Genomic DNA, 19,436 nt, shown 5'->3' with positions numbered 1-19,436 from the left:
AGGGGCGCGCCTGGGCTGCCCTCCTGCCGGCTTCCCCCGAGGCTTTGCAAAGCCGCGGGGGAAGCCGGCAGGGGGGCAGCCCAGGCGAGCTGCGGCTGTCCCACTGCCGGCGTCCTCAGAGGCTTTGCTCCCTGTCTCCCTGGTCTGCTGGTCTCCAGAAGACTAGGGAGACTGGGAGCAAAGCCGCGGAGGACCCGGGCGGCGGGACCGCGGTGCGTCTCGGTCCGCCGCCCGCGTCTTCCTGGTCTGCTGGGGGGGGGTGCGCAGCTAGTACGCCCCGCCCAGCAGACTAGGCTTTTCTCCGTCGCCTGTGGCAGAGCAGCTGGGGTACTTCTGGTTGGTCCCACAGCGCCGCTCTGGGCGCTACTGGACCATCCCGGCAGCATCCCAGCTGCTCTGCCCCAGGCATCCTGATTCAGCTGCTGCTGGTCAGTTACAGCAGCAGCTGAATCAGGACGCCTGGGGCAGAGCACCTGGGGTGCTGCTGGGTTGGTCCAGTAGCGCCGGATCGGCGCTACTGGAGCAACCCAGCAGCACCCCAGGTGCTCTGCCCCAGGCGTCCTGATTCAGCCGCTGCTGAAACTGACCAGCGCTGACTACAGGAAGCCCGAGGCAGAGTTGCTCTGCCCCGGGCTTCCTGGAATCAGCCGCTGATCAGTTTCAGCAACAGCTGACTTGGGGACGCTTGGGGTTCTTAAGTTGATTCTGTATGTAAGTCGGAACTGGCGGTCAGTTTCAGCAGCGGCTGAATCTGGACGCCAGTTCCGACTTACATACAGATTCAACTTAAGAACAAACCTACAGTCCCTATCTTGTACGTAACCCGGGGACTGCCTGTATATCCAGCAAGTGTACCTGTCCAGTACAGCTAGGAATTCTGGGTGGCTTGTCTGCCTGACTTGACTGGATGTTCCATAGAAAACGAAGGACAGAACACTAAGTTTAACACCCTGGCAGGACACATGCTAACATTTATTGCTCTGCTGGGGAACAGCATATTAAAAATGTAGCTGTGCTTTCAATGCACATTCTACAGGGACTCTTTCTTGCATGTTTTTGTCCTCTTCAGTTTTCTCTATTAAAAAGGCATCACTTCCAAACATTAAAGTAGCAGAGTATTGCTTCCCAACTGTATTCAGGGCCAGAGTGGCAAATACAAGTTCTCCTAATAATTCCATTCATAATAAGGCCTAGAATGCAAAAGGTATGCGTGAAAATCCTTGATGTCACGAACTCTCCCAGCAGTGTGGCTCTTTCGAGAAGGGAAAGCCCCATCCTCTTCTGCCACACTGCCCCCCAATCCTGCTCTTTCTCTGAGTGCTGGAGATAAGCAAACTGTCCAGAGCTGGGACATGAGTCGGTAAATGGGCTTCCTTCTCACATCCCTGCTCTCGCCAGCCTGTTGGGGAAACAGCCCCTGCAAGTCTGCAGTGAAGGCAGGTGAGCCCTGGTAGCTGTTGGATGTTGCCCCTAAGCAGTCTGATTGGGCGGGTGTAGGGACCCATGCAGCTTGCACTGGGGTTTGATGGCATTCTTTCCAGATGAGTGGAACTGGGAGCTGCTAGAGCTGGATATCATTCAGAGGGCCCTACAGGATAGACTGGAACTTTGTGTCTGAATCACACACTTGGCTTTTCCAGGCGTCACAGAACATCTTGCCTCTAGGAGGGATTTTTCATTTTAGGAGTGGGTAGGAGGGAATTTCATGTCTTGAACCCCAGGCCTGTGGGTCCGTAGGCTGGCCTCAGCTCTCAGCCATTATCTGACAGCAGCAGCAGGGAAGGTGCTCACCTTAGGCACTACCCATGAAGATCTCAATTGGTGGTGATCTGTGGCCTCTCTGATTGGCTCAGACTCATTATTTAAGCCAGATGGAGGCAAAGGACTTTCAGCAACTAAGTGAATCCCTGGGTGGCTGCTACATTGGATCCTGTCATCTTCCCTGATTCCTGAGCCCTGCCTTAATCCTGCATTCCTACCCTCCTGCCTTGTCCCAGATTTCTGCTGCTGAGTCCCACCCTGGCTACCAATACTGGTAAGATCCTTGGCTTAATTCCTGGCTCTGGTGCTGATTTTGGTTCCTGACTCCTGATCTGACTACTAGGCCTAATCACAACTGCTTTGACCGATAGGTCTGACTGCCTGTGACCTGCTCCCTGTGTCGTATGTAGCTTACTACAAAAATACTGGTGTGAACATTTAAACCTTTGACTGCTTGATTGGATAACAGACCACCATTCCATCCTGCCCCTCTGTAACTTCTGGGGCTGAGCCACAATGAAGACATGGCCATAGCTATTCAGGATAGATGGTTACAGCTCAGGTGACAACATTAATATCAATAAAGTTCATGGCACTTCAGAGGCAAGTAAGATCTGAGCTCTGGTCCAAAGACTTTAAAACCGAAGTGTCTGATTCACACACACCAGTATATCTCTGATGGAGGTGGTTCTCATTTGCCAGTGCTGGGGGCATGGAAGCCAAAACACTTGGGCTATGTCTACACTCGCGGCTTCTTGCGCAAGAATATCTTGCGCAAGTGTTCTTGTACAAGAATGCTTGCGCAAGAAAACGTCCACATTGCCATGTGCGAGCTGTGCTTTTGCGCAAGAGCGCCCATGGCAGTGTGGATGCTCTCTTGCGCAAGAAATCCCTGCTGAGCGTCCACACTGCCCTCTTGCGCAAGAGCTCTTGCACAAGAGGGCTTACACCTGTCAAAAAAGAGTGTAGCTCTTGCACAAGGAGCCCTCTCTTACCACGCCATACTGTAAATTTACTTTCGCAAGAGCGGGCGGGCAGTGTGGACGCTCTGCAGATTCTTGTGCAAGAACAACTGTACTTGCGCAAGAAGCCGCGAGTGTAGACATAGCCTTGGATGGAAGGACGGGGAAATGATGAGATGGAATAAGATGGGATGGCAATGATCAAAGGGAAAGAGGAGGGAGAGGTGAATAGGTACTGGTGGGCTCTGCAGGACAAATGCAGTTGGTTTGGTGGAAACAAGGCAAATAGGCAGAAGGATAACTGTTCTGAATGGATAGCCTTCTTCCTATGAAGATTGCTCAGAATCCCAGGTCTACTCTTGTGGTTCCCTACTGCTCTGTGTCCCAGGGTGTAGAAATCCATGAGAACTGGCTGGCCCATTGCAGCTTTCCCTGGTTTTGTTTCCCTCTTTTTCCTGGAGCAGAAGATCTATTTGGTGACTGTTGGCGAAGGCCCAGTTGTCTACGTGGACCCCGATCAGATAGATTTCGGCAGTATTCGGGTTCTAAAGGATGCTTCCCGTACACTCCACCTCTCCAATCAGACTGTTATTCCTGCACCATTTCGGGCACAGATGGTAAGTGCATGATTGGGACTATTTTATAATGAAGGTGTAGCTTGGAAAGTATAGTTTCTAATAGTCTGTGACTGAACTATATACCACATTCTCCTAAAATGAGCTCAAAGAGATAACGAAATGGGCATAACTGAATTCCACAAAGTGGCTGGCTGAGTCTGCTCTGAGAAGCACCTGCATAAGTCTTTTAGTGTCAGTGGTGTCTCATAGATGTAACTAAAAGCAGAATTTGGCATATGATCTTCTTTATAACCTTTCTCTTGATATAGTGCCGGGAGTTTAGCTGTGCTAATCATGTTTATGTACCTGTATAAGAGATGACATCTTATCCCTTTGTTCTTGAAAGGTAAGCACTTACGCTTAGATCCCTCAATTGGACTGTACACATTGACCTTGGCTTCTGTTTCAAAATTTGCTCACAAAGCTTTTAGCTGTATGGGAAACAGAAATCAAGGGATCATCCACAGATTACCAATGGGGAGGTGAATGCAAGGGATCGTCCACAGAATACCAGTGGGGAGCTGTGTCAGCCAACGGTCAGGGCAGTGTGTGTGTGTATGCTTCCGAGAAAAGGTTTAACGTCCGTGTCTTTACTGCTAGGACCGGGGTCCCATCGCAGAGGGTGGCCAGCAGGCCAACAGACGCCCCGTTATATAGGAAGAGCTTATTACACCTTAGATTTTAGCTGCTAGAACACAAAGTTCCTTCGCAGCGGGCAGCCTGGGAAAGGCTGGAAAGGTGCCCCAACGGATCTTGTCACCTGGGAGTGACACAGATCCAAACGCCCAAGCTCTCCCTATGTCTGTCCCTTTATGACCAGCTGAAGTTCTTTTAAATTGTGCTTGGTTCTGTTACAGCAACTGGAGGAGTCAGGTTAAAGCTTAAACAGTTACAGGTTTATTAAAAGACTTATAAAAGCATATGGTTACAATGGCTATTGCTCTATTTCTTAAATGCTAGCAAATATATATATATAGGTCTTAAAAATGATCACAGGAAAAAGGTAAAGATAGAAAATAGAAATAATGGTACCAAGTGACAGCTTAATCTTTAAAGAGCTCTAAGTCTATGTATATATATACTTAAGCAAAGGACCACATCCAGGTACAATTTTTACCCCTTTCTGTGCCTCTCGACTCCAACGTGTCAGGCCAGGGCCGGTCTCTCAATTCCTAGGAAAGACGAATACGAGGTGGGCGTCCCCTTGGAACCTCGGGAGATCAAACACCTAACCCGACCAGCAGATAGATGGTAGATTGACACTCAGAGAAAATGCGCTGCTGGACCCATCTATATACCCCTGGGGGCCCGTATCCTCTTTCTTAGCTAAGATGCCGAATTGTACTGGTCCGTTTTGTGGCGCCAGTTCTTACAAGCAAGTTTCAAGTTAATTGACACTTGCAAGAGAGATAACTAAATTGTGAGTACTAGACATTTTTTTACTGGGCGAGAGATTCCTCCCCCCGCGGATGGCTGTGTGTTCGTATCAATATGGGTTAAGTCAAGGGCACCCCTTGGCAGCCTCTTAGTCAGCAATTGGAGTATCTCTGTTTACAGCCATTCACGGTCACACAGCCTGGGCCTTCTGCTCTGTGTGCCCTGCATGCTCCAGGCAAGCAAAAATGGATGTTACAAGGGGGTTCCTGTCTGACTACAAGCTGAGATGGATGTTTGTTGGTGTTACTCCCATTGGGAGTTTTGGCAGCTCAGTTGCTGCATAGAAGACGTTGCAGTTAAGATACATAATGCTGAAAAGCTGAGAATGCATTGCAGTGTCTTTGTGTTGTGTGGCATTGGAATTTGCAGACTATTTCTGTGGTGTTGGGGAATGTTGTAGGGACAGACAGCTCAATTCAGTCAGCCTTTTCAGCCTGACAAGCTACAGGGGAGTTCTGAAGTGTTAAAACAGACCTGAGTATGTCCCGGCCAGAAAGGATGTCATGCTCTGTGTTTGGAGTTTGCAACCTTCTGTCCATTGGTCACTTCCCAGTTTTCGCTGGTTGCTTCATAGTGACGCTGTCTCTGCCATGGTTCTCTTGTCTCCCTAGGTTAGGCATAATTTTTCCTCGTTACTGTTTTGATGAGATGTCCTTTATCATTCTTCTTCATCTAAGGAAATATTTTTGTAAGCTCCACAGTATCAAGAGATGACTCCAGCCTATTTCCCCTGCAGCTGTGGGTGTGATTTGCACCTTTTGCAGATGTACCAGCCCTAGCTATTGTCTAACTAGCGGGCTAAAAATAGCAGTGAGATCACAGCAGCATGAGCTTCATTGCAGGCTGCAGGTGCCCACCTGGCTGTCCTGGGTATGTACTAACTTGAGCAGCCCATTCAGAAGCCCTGCCATCATGTCCTCCCTTCTGTTTTCAATGTGTGTGTCTACACAAGCTGCAAATCACGCCTGTGACTGCAATGTAGATATATCTTGGGGCCTATCTAGGTTCTGAGTGAGCAGGGGAGTAACTTCAGCACCTGCTCAGGAAGTAGCTGATGGGGAGGTTTGTATGAGCAGCTTCTTGGACTGCCAGAGGTGAGGAGGTCAAGGAGTCTTGTGCCAGACTGTGTTTGGCCTGAGAGAGTTTCCTTGAGTGTAACCAGCATGGCATACTCCTGCTATGAAACGAGGTGTGGGAATCCCTCTGCGTGTCCTTTTTTGCTGGTGAGCAGAACATTTTGTGAGCCTTAGTTTTGCTAACAATGACAGCAGGAAGCTTTGCACTGGACAACTGGAACACTTCTTATGGCTGGTGGATAGCTCCCTATGTGGATGGTGCACTGTGGACAGTTCTTGTTTTGTGTTTTGATGTGTAGGAGTTTGACACTAGAGAGAGCATATCTAGAATATGTGTAGTATTCCATCTGTCCACCCCCTTCCCCATCAACCCAGTATCTGTGGGCCTGTGAGTCGTGGAGCTGAGCCTCCTTGCTCGTGTAAGCTAAATGCCACGCAGCACTTAACATTCTTTATTCTTCCAGGCTCTCTTTCCCTGGCTCTTTAATATAGCTCTTTAAAAGAAAGTCAGGAAAGTCCTTTGAACTCAGTGACAAGTTTTGCTTCTTGAATAAAAAGGTCGTGAGAAATAGGTCAAACTCAAGGAAGTGGTGAGGTTTAACCAGGAAGATGATGTGTCCAGTGGTTATTTCTCCTTCTTTGTGTTGTCATTTTCTTCTCCTTTTTCCTCAACTGTTTGATGATGTTGCCACCTTGGCAAATGCAAAATGTTTGTATTAATTAATGAATGTGTTTTCTCCCACGCTGCAGAAAAGGAAAGATTTATTAGCAAACGAGTTATTTTTTTATCACTGCACACACATTGTGGCTGTGTCAAGACTGGCAAGTTTTTCCGCAAAATCATCTGCTTTTGCGGAAAAACTTGCCAGCTGTCTACACTGGCCGCTTGAATTTCCACAAGAACACGGACGATCTCATGTAAGATTGTCAGTGTTCTTGTGGAAATACTGTGCTGCTCCCGTTCGGGCAAAAGCCCTCTTGCACAAATCATTTGCGCAAGAGGGCCAGTGTAGACAGCACAGTACTGTTTTGTGCAAAAAAGCCCCGATGGCTAAAATGGCAGTCAGGGCTTTTTTGCGTAAAAGCGCGTCTAGATTGGCACAGACTCTTTTCCGCAAAAAGTGCTTTTGCGGAAAAGTGTCCTGCCAATCTAGATGCTCTTTTCCAAAAATGCTTTTAACGGAAAACTTTTCCGTTAAAAGCATTTCCGGAAAATCATGCCAGTGTCGACGTAGCCTCTTTGTCTGTTGCTCTGCCTCCTTGGGGCCCTTTTATGTGCTTATTACTGCTGACATCTGTGTGTCATGTAAAGGATCTGTATATTAGGCTTATCGGACACGCTCCACCAACCTTACAGACCGAGACAAACACCTGCAGGATCTATATAAAGCATTCCTAAAACTGATATACCCACCTGGTGAAGTGAAAAAACAGATTGACAGCATCAAAAAAGTACCCAGACATGAACTACTTCAAGACAGACCCAAAAGAGAAAACAACAGAATTCCACTTGTCGTTACCTACAGTCCACAACTTAAACCCCTCCAACGCATTATCCGCAATCTACAACTTATCTTGGAAAATGACCCCTCACTCTCACAGGCCTTGGGGAAAAGGCCTATTCTCGCTTACAGATACCCCCCAACTTGAAACAAACCCTTTCTGGTAACCACGCCACACACCTACATCATAAGCCTCCAGTAACCCACCCCTGCAAGCAACCCTGGTGCCAATGCTGCGCACACATCTATACAAGTGATTTCATCACTGGATACAACCACATCAGCGGCTCATTTAACTGCACATCCACTAATGTGATCTATGCCATCCAATATTAGCAATGCCCCACTGCAATATATATTGGACAAACTGAACTGTCGCTATGGGAAAGAATGAATGGACACAAATCAGCCAGGGCAGGCAGAGACAGCAGGTCCACACCCCTTTGCCCAGGAGGAGTGGCCATTACAGATGCAGTTTGCCCCTGTGGCGGGGCTAGGTGAAAGCTGGCAGTGGGTCACTGAGGCAAGGTGGGGACAGGGGAGCTGGGTGTTCCCTGGGAGGAGAACTGGGGGCCCCTGGCAAGGGGAGGACGCTGGAGTGTGAAGCTGGATAAACAGCACCCCCGAAAGGGGGCGCAGACACACTGGTGCGGTCCCTGCTGCAGGGCTGTGTCCTGAAGAGTGACCCAGCTCTGGGCTAGAGGGGGAAGCGAGAACACGGGGAGACACCAGCTAGAGGGAGGTGTCCAGCGAGTCGACGAGCTAATTCCCAGGGCTGCCGGCTGGAGGCACCATGGTGGTGAGTCTGCCCTGTGACAAGCATATAGACCCACGTTGCCAAAAGTGTCAACGGGAACCTGCCCAACTCTAAAGTGTTTTAAACCGGAGTCGCTGTCTCTTATGGTCACGCAGGGGGACACCCGGTGGGCAGCCCCACCCTGTAATCATGTCCCCCACCCCCATGTATAGGCACTATCAAGAGGGCAGTACAGTCCAGCAGCCTAGTCTATTCTGGCTCCAGTCCATGGGGCAGTATGGCTGTCAGAGTGGGGGGAGTCACTGGGCCCTGCACCCCCCATGTGGAGTCACCAGGACTCAGCCAGCAAGTAAACGGTTTACTTGTTACACAGACACAACATAGCGCAGACTTGTTACAGGAACCAGGAGCAGCCAGTACAACCTCTCTTGGGTTGGGGTTGGGGCGGGAATGGCTGAGCCCCACATCTGGGCCCCTTGCCCGGACTCCCAGGCCAGCTAGGCTCCCTTCTCCCTGAGCCATCCAGAAAAACACCCTCCCCCACCCTGCAATTGGTCACCACCTCCTTTGTTCAGATTCCCGGGCAAAGTGTCACCTGAAACTCCCCCCCCCCCACACACACACATTGAGTGACATCAGGAAACCCCCTGAGTGCATCTAGACTGGCAAGATTTTGCATAAAAGTGGACGCTTTTGTGCAAAATCTTGCCAGCTGTCTACACTGGCTGCGAGAATTTGTGCAAGAACACTGATGATCTAATGTAAGATTGTCAGTGCTCTTGCGCAAGAACTCTGACCTCCCGCTCGGGGGAAAAAGCCCTCTTGCCAGTGTAGACAGGGACAGGAATTTTTTGCATACGAAAGCCCCGATGGCGAAAATGGCTGTCAGAGCTTTCTTGCACAAAACTGCGTCTATACTGGGCACAGATGCTTTTGCGCAAAGGCACTTGCCAATAGAGATGCTCTTTTTTGGAAATACTTTTAACGGAGAAACGTTTCCGTTAAAAGTATTTCTGCAAAATCCTGCCAGTGTAGATGCAGCCCCTCTGTTTACATGTATTCAATCTTTCTGGCTCGCTCTGAAAACTTTCTTCAACTGTTCTGATGTAACAGGACATTGTAATAGTTCCTGAGCCTTTACCTCCTTTCCTACCGTTTGGCTCGTGATTCCCATAGGCCTGCTAGACCTCAGTTATTACAACAGCCCTCATGTGGTTTCAGCCTCCATTATTATGTGGGATGCGTAAGGGTATGAGATTCACCACTGCAGCGCCTCCTGCTGGTCTATCCAGGACTTAGCTCTTCCAGCCCTGGAACACCCTGTTAGGCAGTGACTCTCCTTCAGTTACCTGCCTTTTTCTGCGCTACTTCAGGCCGCGTGTCCCTCTCAGCCCACAGTGCCCCTTCTCACACTCTGGGGTCCTCCCCTCCCAAGGAACCCCTATACCCTCCTTTCCTCTGTGATACATGGCTAGTCATCATCTACCCCTGCCTCAGGGGTAAACTGCAGTCTGAAATGGCCACTCATCATTGGCAAGGGAATGTGGACCTGCTGCCTTCTCCTACCCTGGCTGCCTTCCTGCAGCCCCAGTACCCTATAGGCCTTGAAAGCAAGCCCTCAGCCTGGGGGGGGGGGGGGGAGTTGATTGGCCAGACCTTCCCAGCTCTGCCTGCCTTTCCCCATCCCTGCTCTGTGTCAGGTACCCTCTCTAGCTTACCAGGCAGCTAAGCTGACTTTTCTAAGCTGAAAAGTCTAAGTCTTTTTAATCTCTCTTCATGGGGGACCCCTTCGAAACCCCTAATCATTTTTGTTGCCCTTTTCTGAACCTTTTCCAATGCCAATATATCTTTTTTGAGATGAGGCAACAACATCTGTATGTGGAATTCAAGATGTGGACATACCATGGCTTTATATAGAGGCATTAAGATATTTTCTGTCTTATTCTCCCTCCCTTTTTTCAGCCCAAGATGCTTTTTCCTTACCCAGCATTGCTTTCTTTTTCTTTTAATTGTACTCTGTAGTGCCCCACAGATACATTGAGACTCTATTCTCATCTATTCAACAACTGCTTTTGGCTCTTGTTGCAGGCTCATAGTCACGCATGGAGAATTGAGCCCAGTGAAGGTGTACTTCCCCCAGAGGCGGAGGTATCGTTGACTCTGATTGCGAACTTGGATGACACAGTGAAATTCCAAGACCAGGTGCATTTATTCATACAAAACAGCAATACCTATGTGATCCCAGTCCAGGCTGTTGGCATCGGTACCACAATTGTCACAGACAAACCCTTTGCTCCAGCAATCAACTTGGGACCACACTTCAGGTAGGTAATCTCTCTGGCTCTCACCTTTTCCTGTGCACCTTCATCTCCATAGAGATGAATAAAAAACCCTAGCAAGGATTTTTATTCTAGTCCCCTAAGATTGAAGCTACAAGGGCATTGCTTCCATTGAGACTTCTCATTAATAAACTAGGGAAATACAATCTAGAGGGGGCTACTATAAGGTGAGTGCATAACTGGCTGAAGAACCGTTCCCAGAGAGTAGCTATTGTAGCGGGTTCGCTCATTTTTTCACATGGCGTCTTCCCTCCGGATGGCTGTTGGGGGAAGTAGCTGGCTGTTCTGCCACCAATGCGCCCCCTTTGGGTGTGGTGTAGGTCTTCGGGGCACTGCCCTCCGGCAGTGACCACTCGGTTCTTAGTCCGCGCCCCCTTTCAGGGGGGTGTCATTACTGTTCTTTACTCCAGGGTCCTCCCTACTCCTTAGGACCCCCAGTTCTTCTGCCCTGGGAACACCAGTTCCCTCCACGCCGTCCTGGCCTCAGTGGCCCACTGCCAGTCCCTTAAGAGCCCCCCTCCCAGTATCTCTAGGCCCCTCCTCCCTGGCCACAGGCACGCCTCTGCTTGCCCGGTTGCCTCCTGCAACACTGCCTCCTGGTCTTATGGCCTGGGGCTTCGCTGGCTCAAGCTCCCCCTGTCTTCCTGACTCTGTGCTAGCCACAGCTGACTCCTTCACAGTCCGGCCTTTTAGGGCTGCCTCCATGCTAGCCTTGGCCCTTTGTGACTGCCTCCTTGCAGCACTGGGCCTCAGGCCGGGTAGCCTGGGTTGATCCTGCCATAGCCTCCCCAGTCCTGCCCTCTTCCAGGGAGCCTTCTTCCTTCCCCCGGCAGTCAGGTCTCCACTGCTCTCCCTCCAGAGCAGCAGGCAGGTCGATCTCCCTCTCCTCCTCCTAGGAGCTGTTCTTATTGCCTCCAGCTGGGCCCTCCTCATTTGCTGCAGCTGGGCTTCCCCTGACTCCCTACTCTCAGCCCCTTAACCACACTATCAATGGTTCACAGTCATTCTGGAAAGGCATAATGAGGCATGATTCCACAGGGATCAGCTTTGGGACCAGTTCTTTCACTATCTTCATCAACAATTTAGATATTGGCGTAGAGAGGATGCTTATTGAGTTTGCAGGTGATGCCAAGCTGGGAGAGTTGCAAGTGCTTTGGAGGATATGGTCATGATTCAGAATGATCTGGACAAACTGCAGAAATGGTCTGAGCTGAACAGGATGAAGTTCAATAAGGTTTTTCCCTTCCTCTGTAGCATGGGGCACAGATCACAGCTGGAGGATTCTCTGCATCTTGGGGCCTTCAAAGTATTTGAAGGCTTCAATATCTGAGACATAGGTGAGAGGATTATTCTAGGAGGGGTGGGAGGGATTCTGTGGCCTGCACTGTGCAGGGGGTCAGACTAGATGATCAGAATGGTCCCTTCTGACCTTAAAGCCTATGAGTCTATGAAATGCAAAGTGCTCCACCTAAAGAGGAACAATCAGTTTCTCCCATACAAAATGGGAAATGACTAGCCAGAAAAGCGTCCGGGTTGAACCTTCCTATTCCACATTTCCCTTGTCTGGCAACACCCCTGGTCCAGCATTGTCAGTGACCCAGTGGGTGCTCTGGGACTGGAGAAACCAGTGGGCTGGGGCCAGGAGTGTTGCAGGACCAGTGGGGATTGGTGGCCAGGAGCAGAGCTCTGGTACACTGGGGATAGCAGCAGAGCCCCATCTGGCAGAGTGGAACCCAGTCAGTGGAGCAGAGCCCTGGCCGGCAGAGTGAAGAGAAACCCCAGCTGGCAGAATGCAGGGAAAATGTGGTCAGCCAACCCTCATAAGAAAGCCTGGCTGACGGAGAGGAGTCCTGTGTGACCAATGGAGCGGAACCCTGGCCAGTGGCCATGGGGACCTCCAGGGCCCCTAGGGTGGGGAGGGCCAGTGACAGGGCAAGGGATTGAGAGCGGAGGGTAATCCAGCAAATTCCCTGGTTCAGAACCAGTCGCATCCCAAGGATGCCAGACCAGGGAGGTTTGTAGTGGACCAAAAGCTAAATATGAGTCCACAGTGTAACACTGGTTTGTTTGGTTTTTTTTCCTTTTTGGAAACAAACACTCCTCTGGGATGAATAAGTAGGAGTGTTTTAAGCAAGACTCGAGAAGTAATTCTACTCTGTGCTCAGCTGGAGTATTGTGTCCAGTGCTGGGCACCACATTTCAGGAAAGATGTGGACAAATTGGAGAAGGTCCAGAGCAGAGCAACACAAATGATGAAAGTTCTAGAGAACATGGCCTCTGAGGGAAGGTTGGAAAAATTGGGATTCTTTAGTTCGGACAAATGAAGACTGAGGGGACATAACAGCTTTCAAGTACCGACAGGTTTGTTACAAGGAGGAGGGAGAAAAAATATTCTCTTTAACCTCTGATAGGTCAAGAAGCAATGGGCTTAAACTGCAGCAAGGGAGGTTTAGGTTGGACATTAGGAAAAAGTTCCTGTCAGGGTGAGTTCCCACTGGAATAAATTGCCTACGGAGGTTGTAGAATCTTCATCACTGGAGATTTCTAAGAGCAGGTTAGACAAATACCGGTCGGGGGTGGGCATGATACGGCCCTCCAAGCCTTTTGATCTGGCCTGCAGCCCCCCTTGGTGGAGGGGCTGAGGTGAGAGACTTTTCACCTCTCCCACCCCCAGTCCCTGATTGGCTTGGGAGTGGGGTAGCATAAAATGTCTCCCTCCCCCTCTCATTGCCGCCATGGGCACACGGCGCATAGATGGAGCCTTGAGCTGTTCAAAATGACTGGTGGTTCCTTTACGTACCGTGTGCCCCAGGAGGGGGGCAGGGGACAGGAGATTTTGGTGCTCCCCTCCCTCCAGCTGTGATGATTGGCCTGGGGGTAGGGGAGCACATACAATTTCCTTCTCCCCCCACCTCCCTGCCAGAAGTGTGCAGAATGTAGAGGGAGCCACTATCTGTTGAAAACAGCTGCCAGGTTCCCGATTGGCCTGGGGTCGGGGAGTGTGCATGAAGTCTCTTGCCCCCCAGGGGCAAGCGGCCCTGAGCAGCACAAGGAGGGAATCCATGTGGCTGGGGCTGCTACAGGAGGGAGCTTGCCTCAGGGACCCTGTTGGGCTGCTGGCTGGGAGCTGCCTACGGTAAGTGACTCCCGGCCAGAGTCTGCCTCTGTCACCTCAACCTCTCCCACTTCTTAGCTCCCTGGCCCAGGTCATCACCTTCCTCTGCTCTAGTCTGCACACTGCCCCAGATTACAATTCCCTCCCAGACCCCACACCCACTGCTATACTCCTCTTCCAAGTCAACATTTACTCCTTCACCCCTACTCCCTCCCAGACCTAGCACCCGGTTCCCCTAACCCCTTACTTCTCCTAAACTTCCTCTCAGACCCCACACCCTCTCCTGTGCCTCAATCCCTTACCCCAAGCTTCCTTCTGCACCCAATCTCCGTTTCAAACCTTGCACCCCCTCCCTAGAGAAATGCAGACCGTGGCCACTTTCCAAAATCTTGGAGTGGCCCCGATCAAAAATTGTCCATCCCTAGTGTTGGTGATGCTTGGTCCTGCAGTGTGTTTATAGGGGACTGTATTTGATTACTTCTCAAGGCTCCTTCCCGTTCTATGATTCTGTATATTGGATACCAAAATCGGATACAGTTTTCAAGCTGAGGCCTAATCAGCACCAAGTAGAGCAGTACTATCACCTTCCATAACTTGCATGCTATGCCTATGTTAATGCCACCTAAAATTGCATTTGCTTTTTTTGAAACTACATGACGTTGCTGACACACGTTGAGGCACCACAACTCTCAGATCAGTCTCAGCAGTACTCTGTTGAATTTCACTCTTGTCTATAGTCCAAGTCTCCAATTTATCAAGATTCCTCTGAATTTTAGCTCTCTCCTCCAAAGTATTGGCAGCTCCCTCCCCTACAGCTTGGTGTGATCAGTATGTACTCTATTCCTACATCCAGGTCATTAATAAAGATTCTACACAACAGTGGACTCAGAAGAGACACCTCCTCTCCCCCCATGGAACCCCATTATTGAGAATTTCCTCCAATCTCCCATCATTCCATTCGTAGTCACTCTGTTTGTGTCTGTTTAACCAGTTGTGTATCTACTCAATGGGAGTTCTGCCAAGCCTGCGTTTCTCCGGCTTACTTGTCACAATGGCAGATGGGACTGGGCCAACAGTTTTGCTGAAGTCCAGGTCTATTAAGTCCACTGCATTCCCCCATCCACCCAACCAGTGACGCTGTCAAAGAAGGAACCCAAACGAGTTTGTCCTGATTTGTTGCCTGTCAAACAAGCAACCATTTTCTCTTTCCTAGTAGAGATGCCCACCTTCAGTAACCTTTCCATATATCTCCCTTCTGCTGTTCTTTCAGTCTGGATCCCTGCTGCTATCGCTTCAAGATAACCAACCGCGGGCGACGAACGCATCAGCTCTACTGGGTGACAGAAGGTTTCCCTCCATTTAGCCAGCATAACCATTTCCTTGCTAAGAGCAATGTCAAGGGCAAGAAATGCTCCCAGAGACCAGAGACCGCCTTTCCGGTGTTTAAGCTTCATCCATTAAGGATGGAGCTGCTTCCAGGCAAGACCATGGATATGATGCTGGAAGGCTCCTCCGATACTCCTAAGGTAAAAGAGTGCAAGAGCATTTCAATTAGATTGTTGCCACTGGTGTTTCTGAGGCTGGTGCCTTGACATTTATCTTAGAAAATGATCCGTTTCAAGAATTGCTATAATGCCACGAGTTACCATGGTAGCACCAGTAGCTCTTCTTGCCTGGGCACTATTAGTTGCTAAGGCTTTTCTTCTTATAGCTACCATAAATCCAACTTTCAAATTAGGGATTTAAAGGGTGTCACCTCACAGGAGCATAGCCAAACAGGGTCATGGATTTGCTTCAAGACAGAGTCAGATTCATAAAAGCAACTATCCCTCACTACGTCACTACTATTACAGGCTTAATACTGCCAGATGGTTACACAGCTACTGCAAAGTGACACATCTATAAGCACAGGCAGAGCAATGCATAAGAGAGTAAGCATGCTGGTATGGCAATGCTTACCAGGTAACTGGTTAACAGGCACTTAGTAATGCTTATGCCCCTTCAGTCTGCGGGGAGTCCCGTTCTTGTCAACTTGCACCAGGCTGTAGGGGACGTGGCTCCAGCTGGGGGAATCCAGGGCTCCCTACAAGGTCTAGGTCCCTAATGAGCTGGAGCCACATCCACTGTGGCCTGGTGCACGGTGACAGGAATGGGATTCCCTGCAGACTGAAGGAGCGTAAGCATTTCTAAGTGCCTGTTAACCAGTTATCTGGTAAGCATTGCTGTACCAGCATACTTACTGGGGTAAATGGTTAACCAGTGCTTGGCCAGGCTGGAGCAGCCCCCTAGGCTGGCTGCGTTGAAGCAGCCCACCACCTGCAGTGTGGTGTGGCGGGTCCTCCCTGGTTCAGCTAGTACCACCACGCTGCACTGTGAGCGGGTACCTGCTCCAGCCTGGCCGGGCCCATGCCTTCGGCAGCTGGCTGGTTAACCAATTAAACATATAATTTAACCAGTTAACATTTTAAATGGGATTTTACATCCCTACTTCAAATGCTAAAATATCACCTGCCTTCGGGGCAAGCACCTAGTTACTTGGTGGAGTCCTGTGCTGAGGTAGCAAGGAGGGATGAAGAAATAGTATGGCAAGGTCCGGAGTGTTTAGGGTCATAGGCAGAAAGCTGCTAGAAAAATACAAGGTAATTAAATGGGAGAGGGGAATAATCAAAACCTGGCTATTTCGTGAGGGAATACCCTCGAGCACAGTCATTTACTTACATTTCTAAAGATATTTCATGAAGCATCTGTTTAACATGCTTTGTGCTGTTGGCAATCGCTAGCCTGAATGCATTGCTTGTAGAGGCCAGAGCATGGTATCATCCATTCCAAAAGGCTGTTCTCACAGATCATTATACTTGAAAGCTCATTTCTCATCAGTATTTTCCATCACAGTTTGCCCTAGCCCTTCTGTCCCAGGGACGGCCCAGGACATCAAGCAGTGCCCCGTAGCCTCCTGAGAAAGGAACCAAACCCTGGCTCATTAAGGCTAATGAGGGAAACCAGGAATGATGAAAGAGACTGAGACGTGACAAGGAGCAACAAAGTCTAGGGCACTTTGTGCAGAGATACCACATTACAGCACAGGGACCTCACCATCCCTTTTCACTCACCCCATGCTCCTCTACCTTCCTTGCAGAAAGGGAGCCTGCACCCTGGGTGCGAGGCATGGGGAGGGCTCAGAAGCGGGAATGCAGTTTGTTCCTCTCCTCCCTTAGCTCAATGGAAGCCCTTCTGCAGGGTTCTAGTGCAAGAGGCAGAGAGGGAGAAGGCTGGTTACCAGTCCAGCTGTTCTAGAGTCTCCTGCATCAGAACTGCAGACCAAAGCTGTGTACACTATTTCAGAGGAACTGTTGATTAGCTTGTTTATTAGCTCCTGGGGGGAGTGTTTCTGGAGTACTCCCTAGCTAGCTGATCCTCTGTTCCCTCCTGGGACTGTGGCTAGCACAGCAGAGACCCTTCCCTCGGAAAGATCTCCAGTGATCTATGGGTTTAGTGGGGCAGAAATTTTGTGCTGTGCCACAGTGGGGAGACCTGTCTTTCCCCACTGGGGGCAGAAGAAAACTTAGTTTTGTACTGCTGCATGGCTCATACTAGAGAGCAGAAATTTGGTTTCTGTGTGTCTCTGTTGGGCAGTGGTCACCATCTAGTAGTTCTTGGAGCCTCTGACAGATGATCCTGACTGGTTTGGCTGGGAAGCTATCAAGTGCTGGCCCTTCAGTTGCCTCTCCATCCACTGTCATGCTGCTCCTGCCCTCTGGCTCGGAGCTCCCCTTGGGGGGCTCCTGTTTGCTGAGCAGGGAGTGAAGGGGGCTGCTGATGTCAGGGTGTCCCTCCTCCCCTCTCTTGTACCATAACTCCACACAGAGAGGAGAGACTGGAGGGAGATTGGCAGTGCACTTACATTGAAAAAGTGATCTTCTTTTTAAAACTGTTGGAGACCATTGCTGTTGGGACTGCTACTGGTGTATTTTGTTCAGTTACAGGAACCTCGTTTCCTGATAGATGTGGACTAATTGGATTAGACCTAAAAAAGAGAATGAAATGGTCAGCGGGGTGGAGGGACTGACTTGCTGTCAGGATCCTGACTAGGGCAGTCAGGACCAAGGGTCAGAACTAGGTGAAACCTGGGGCTAAGAGTAACAGATGAGTTCATGGTCAAATGACACACTGGATCAATACCAGAAATCAGAGCCTAGCTCAGGGTCCAGAGTCCAGGTCAAGAAGCAAGGTCCACCCAGGCGGAAGAGGTGGACGAGGCTTTTTTTAAACAACTAACAAAATCATCCAAAGCGCAGGATTTGGTGGTGATGGGGGACTTCAACTATCCAGATATAAGTTGGGAAACTAACACAGCAGGGCACAGACTATCCAATAAGTTCTTGGACTGCATTGGAGACAACTTTTTATTTCAGAAGGTTGAAAAAGCTACTAGGGGAGAAGCTGTTCTAGATTAGATTTTAACAAATAGGGAGGAAGTGGTTGAGAATTTGAAAATGGAAGGCAGCTTGGGTGAAAGTGATCATGAAATCATACAGTTCATGATTCTAAGAAATGGTAAAAGGGAGAACAGCAAATTAGAGACAATGGATTTCAGGAAGGCAGATTTTGGTAAGCTCAGAGAGCTAGTAGGTAAGGTCCCATGGGAATCAAGACTGAGGGGGAAAAACAATTGAGGAGAGTTGGCAGTTTCTCAAAGGAACATTATTAAGGGCCCAAAAGCAAGCTATTCCACTGCATAGGAAAGATAGAAAATATAGCAAAAGACCACCTTGACTTAACCAGGAGATCTTGCATGATCTAAAAATAAAAAAGGAGTCACAAAAAATGGAAACTAGGACAAATTACAAAGGATGAATATAGGCAAACAACACAGGAATGCAGGGACAAGATTAGAAAGGCAAAGGCACAAAATGAGCTCAAACTAACTACAAGCATAAAGGGACACAAGAAGACATTCTATAAATACTTTAGAAGCAAGAGGAAGACCAAGGACAGTGTAGGCCCATTGCTCAGTGCAGAGGGCGAAACAGTAACCGGAAACTTGTAAATAGCAGAGATGCTTAATGACTTCTTTGTTTTGGTCCTCACTGAGAAGTCTGATGAAGGAATGCCTAACATAGTGAATGCTAGTAGGAAGGGGGTAGGTTTAGAAAGATAAAATTAAAAAAAGAACAAGTTAAAAATCACCTAGAAAAGTTAGAGGCCTGCAAGTCACCAGGGCCTGATGAAATGCATCCTAGAATACTTAAGAAGCTGATAGAGGAGGTATCTGAGCCTTTAACTATCATCTTTGGAAAATCATGGAAGACGGTAGAGATTCCAGAAGACTGGAAAAGGGCAAATATAGTGCCCATCTATAAAAAGGGCAGGAAACTACAGACCAGTCAGTTTAACTTCTGTGCCAGGGAAGATAATGGAGCAAGTAATTAAAGAAATCATCTGCAAACACTTGGAAGGTGGCAAGGTGATAGGGAACAGCCAGCATGGATTTATAAAGAACAAATCATGTCAAACCACTCTGATAGAGTTCTTTAATAGGATAACAAGTCATATGGATAAGGGAGAAGCAGTGGATGTGGTATACCTAGACTTTAGTAAGGCATCTGATTTGGTCTCGCATGATATTCTTATCAATAAACTAGGCAAATACAACTTAGACGGGGCTACTATAAGGTGGGTACATAACTGGCTGGATAACCGATCTCAGAGAGTAGTTATTAATGATTCACAATTCTCCTGGAATGGTATAACAAGTAGGGTTCCGCAGGGGTCTGTTTTGGGACCGGCTCTGTTCAATATATTCATCAACGATTTAGATATCGGCATAGAGAGTACACTTATTAAATTTGTAGATGATACCAAACTGGGAG

General features: G+C 49.0%; 1 protein-coding gene across 4 annotated transcripts in view; it reads left to right on the top strand.

The window, feature by feature from the left end:
- HYDIN (HYDIN axonemal central pair apparatus protein) overlaps positions 1 to 19,436 on the top strand; it is a 389,718-nt gene that overhangs the window by 205,053 nt on the left and 165,229 nt on the right. For all 4 annotated transcript variants that reach the window (XM_075940644.1, XM_075940645.1, XM_075940646.1 and 1 more), the window contains 3 exons: positions 3,188 to 3,340; positions 10,201 to 10,436; positions 14,837 to 15,092. In XM_075940644.1, the coding sequence (XP_075796759.1) occupies positions 3,188 to 3,340; positions 10,201 to 10,436; positions 14,837 to 15,092 (645 nt within the window). The remainder of the gene's footprint in view (positions 1 to 3,187; positions 3,341 to 10,200; positions 10,437 to 14,836; positions 15,093 to 19,436) is intronic.

Source organism: Pelodiscus sinensis, chromosome 12 (assembly GCF_049634645.1).
Source record: "Pelodiscus sinensis isolate JC-2024 chromosome 12, ASM4963464v1, whole genome shotgun sequence".
Classification (NCBI taxonomy): domain Eukaryota; kingdom Metazoa; phylum Chordata; order Testudines; family Trionychidae; genus Pelodiscus; species Pelodiscus sinensis.
The sequence above is the reverse complement of the archived record's forward strand: the minus strand, read 5'-3'. Positions and strand labels throughout refer to the sequence as shown.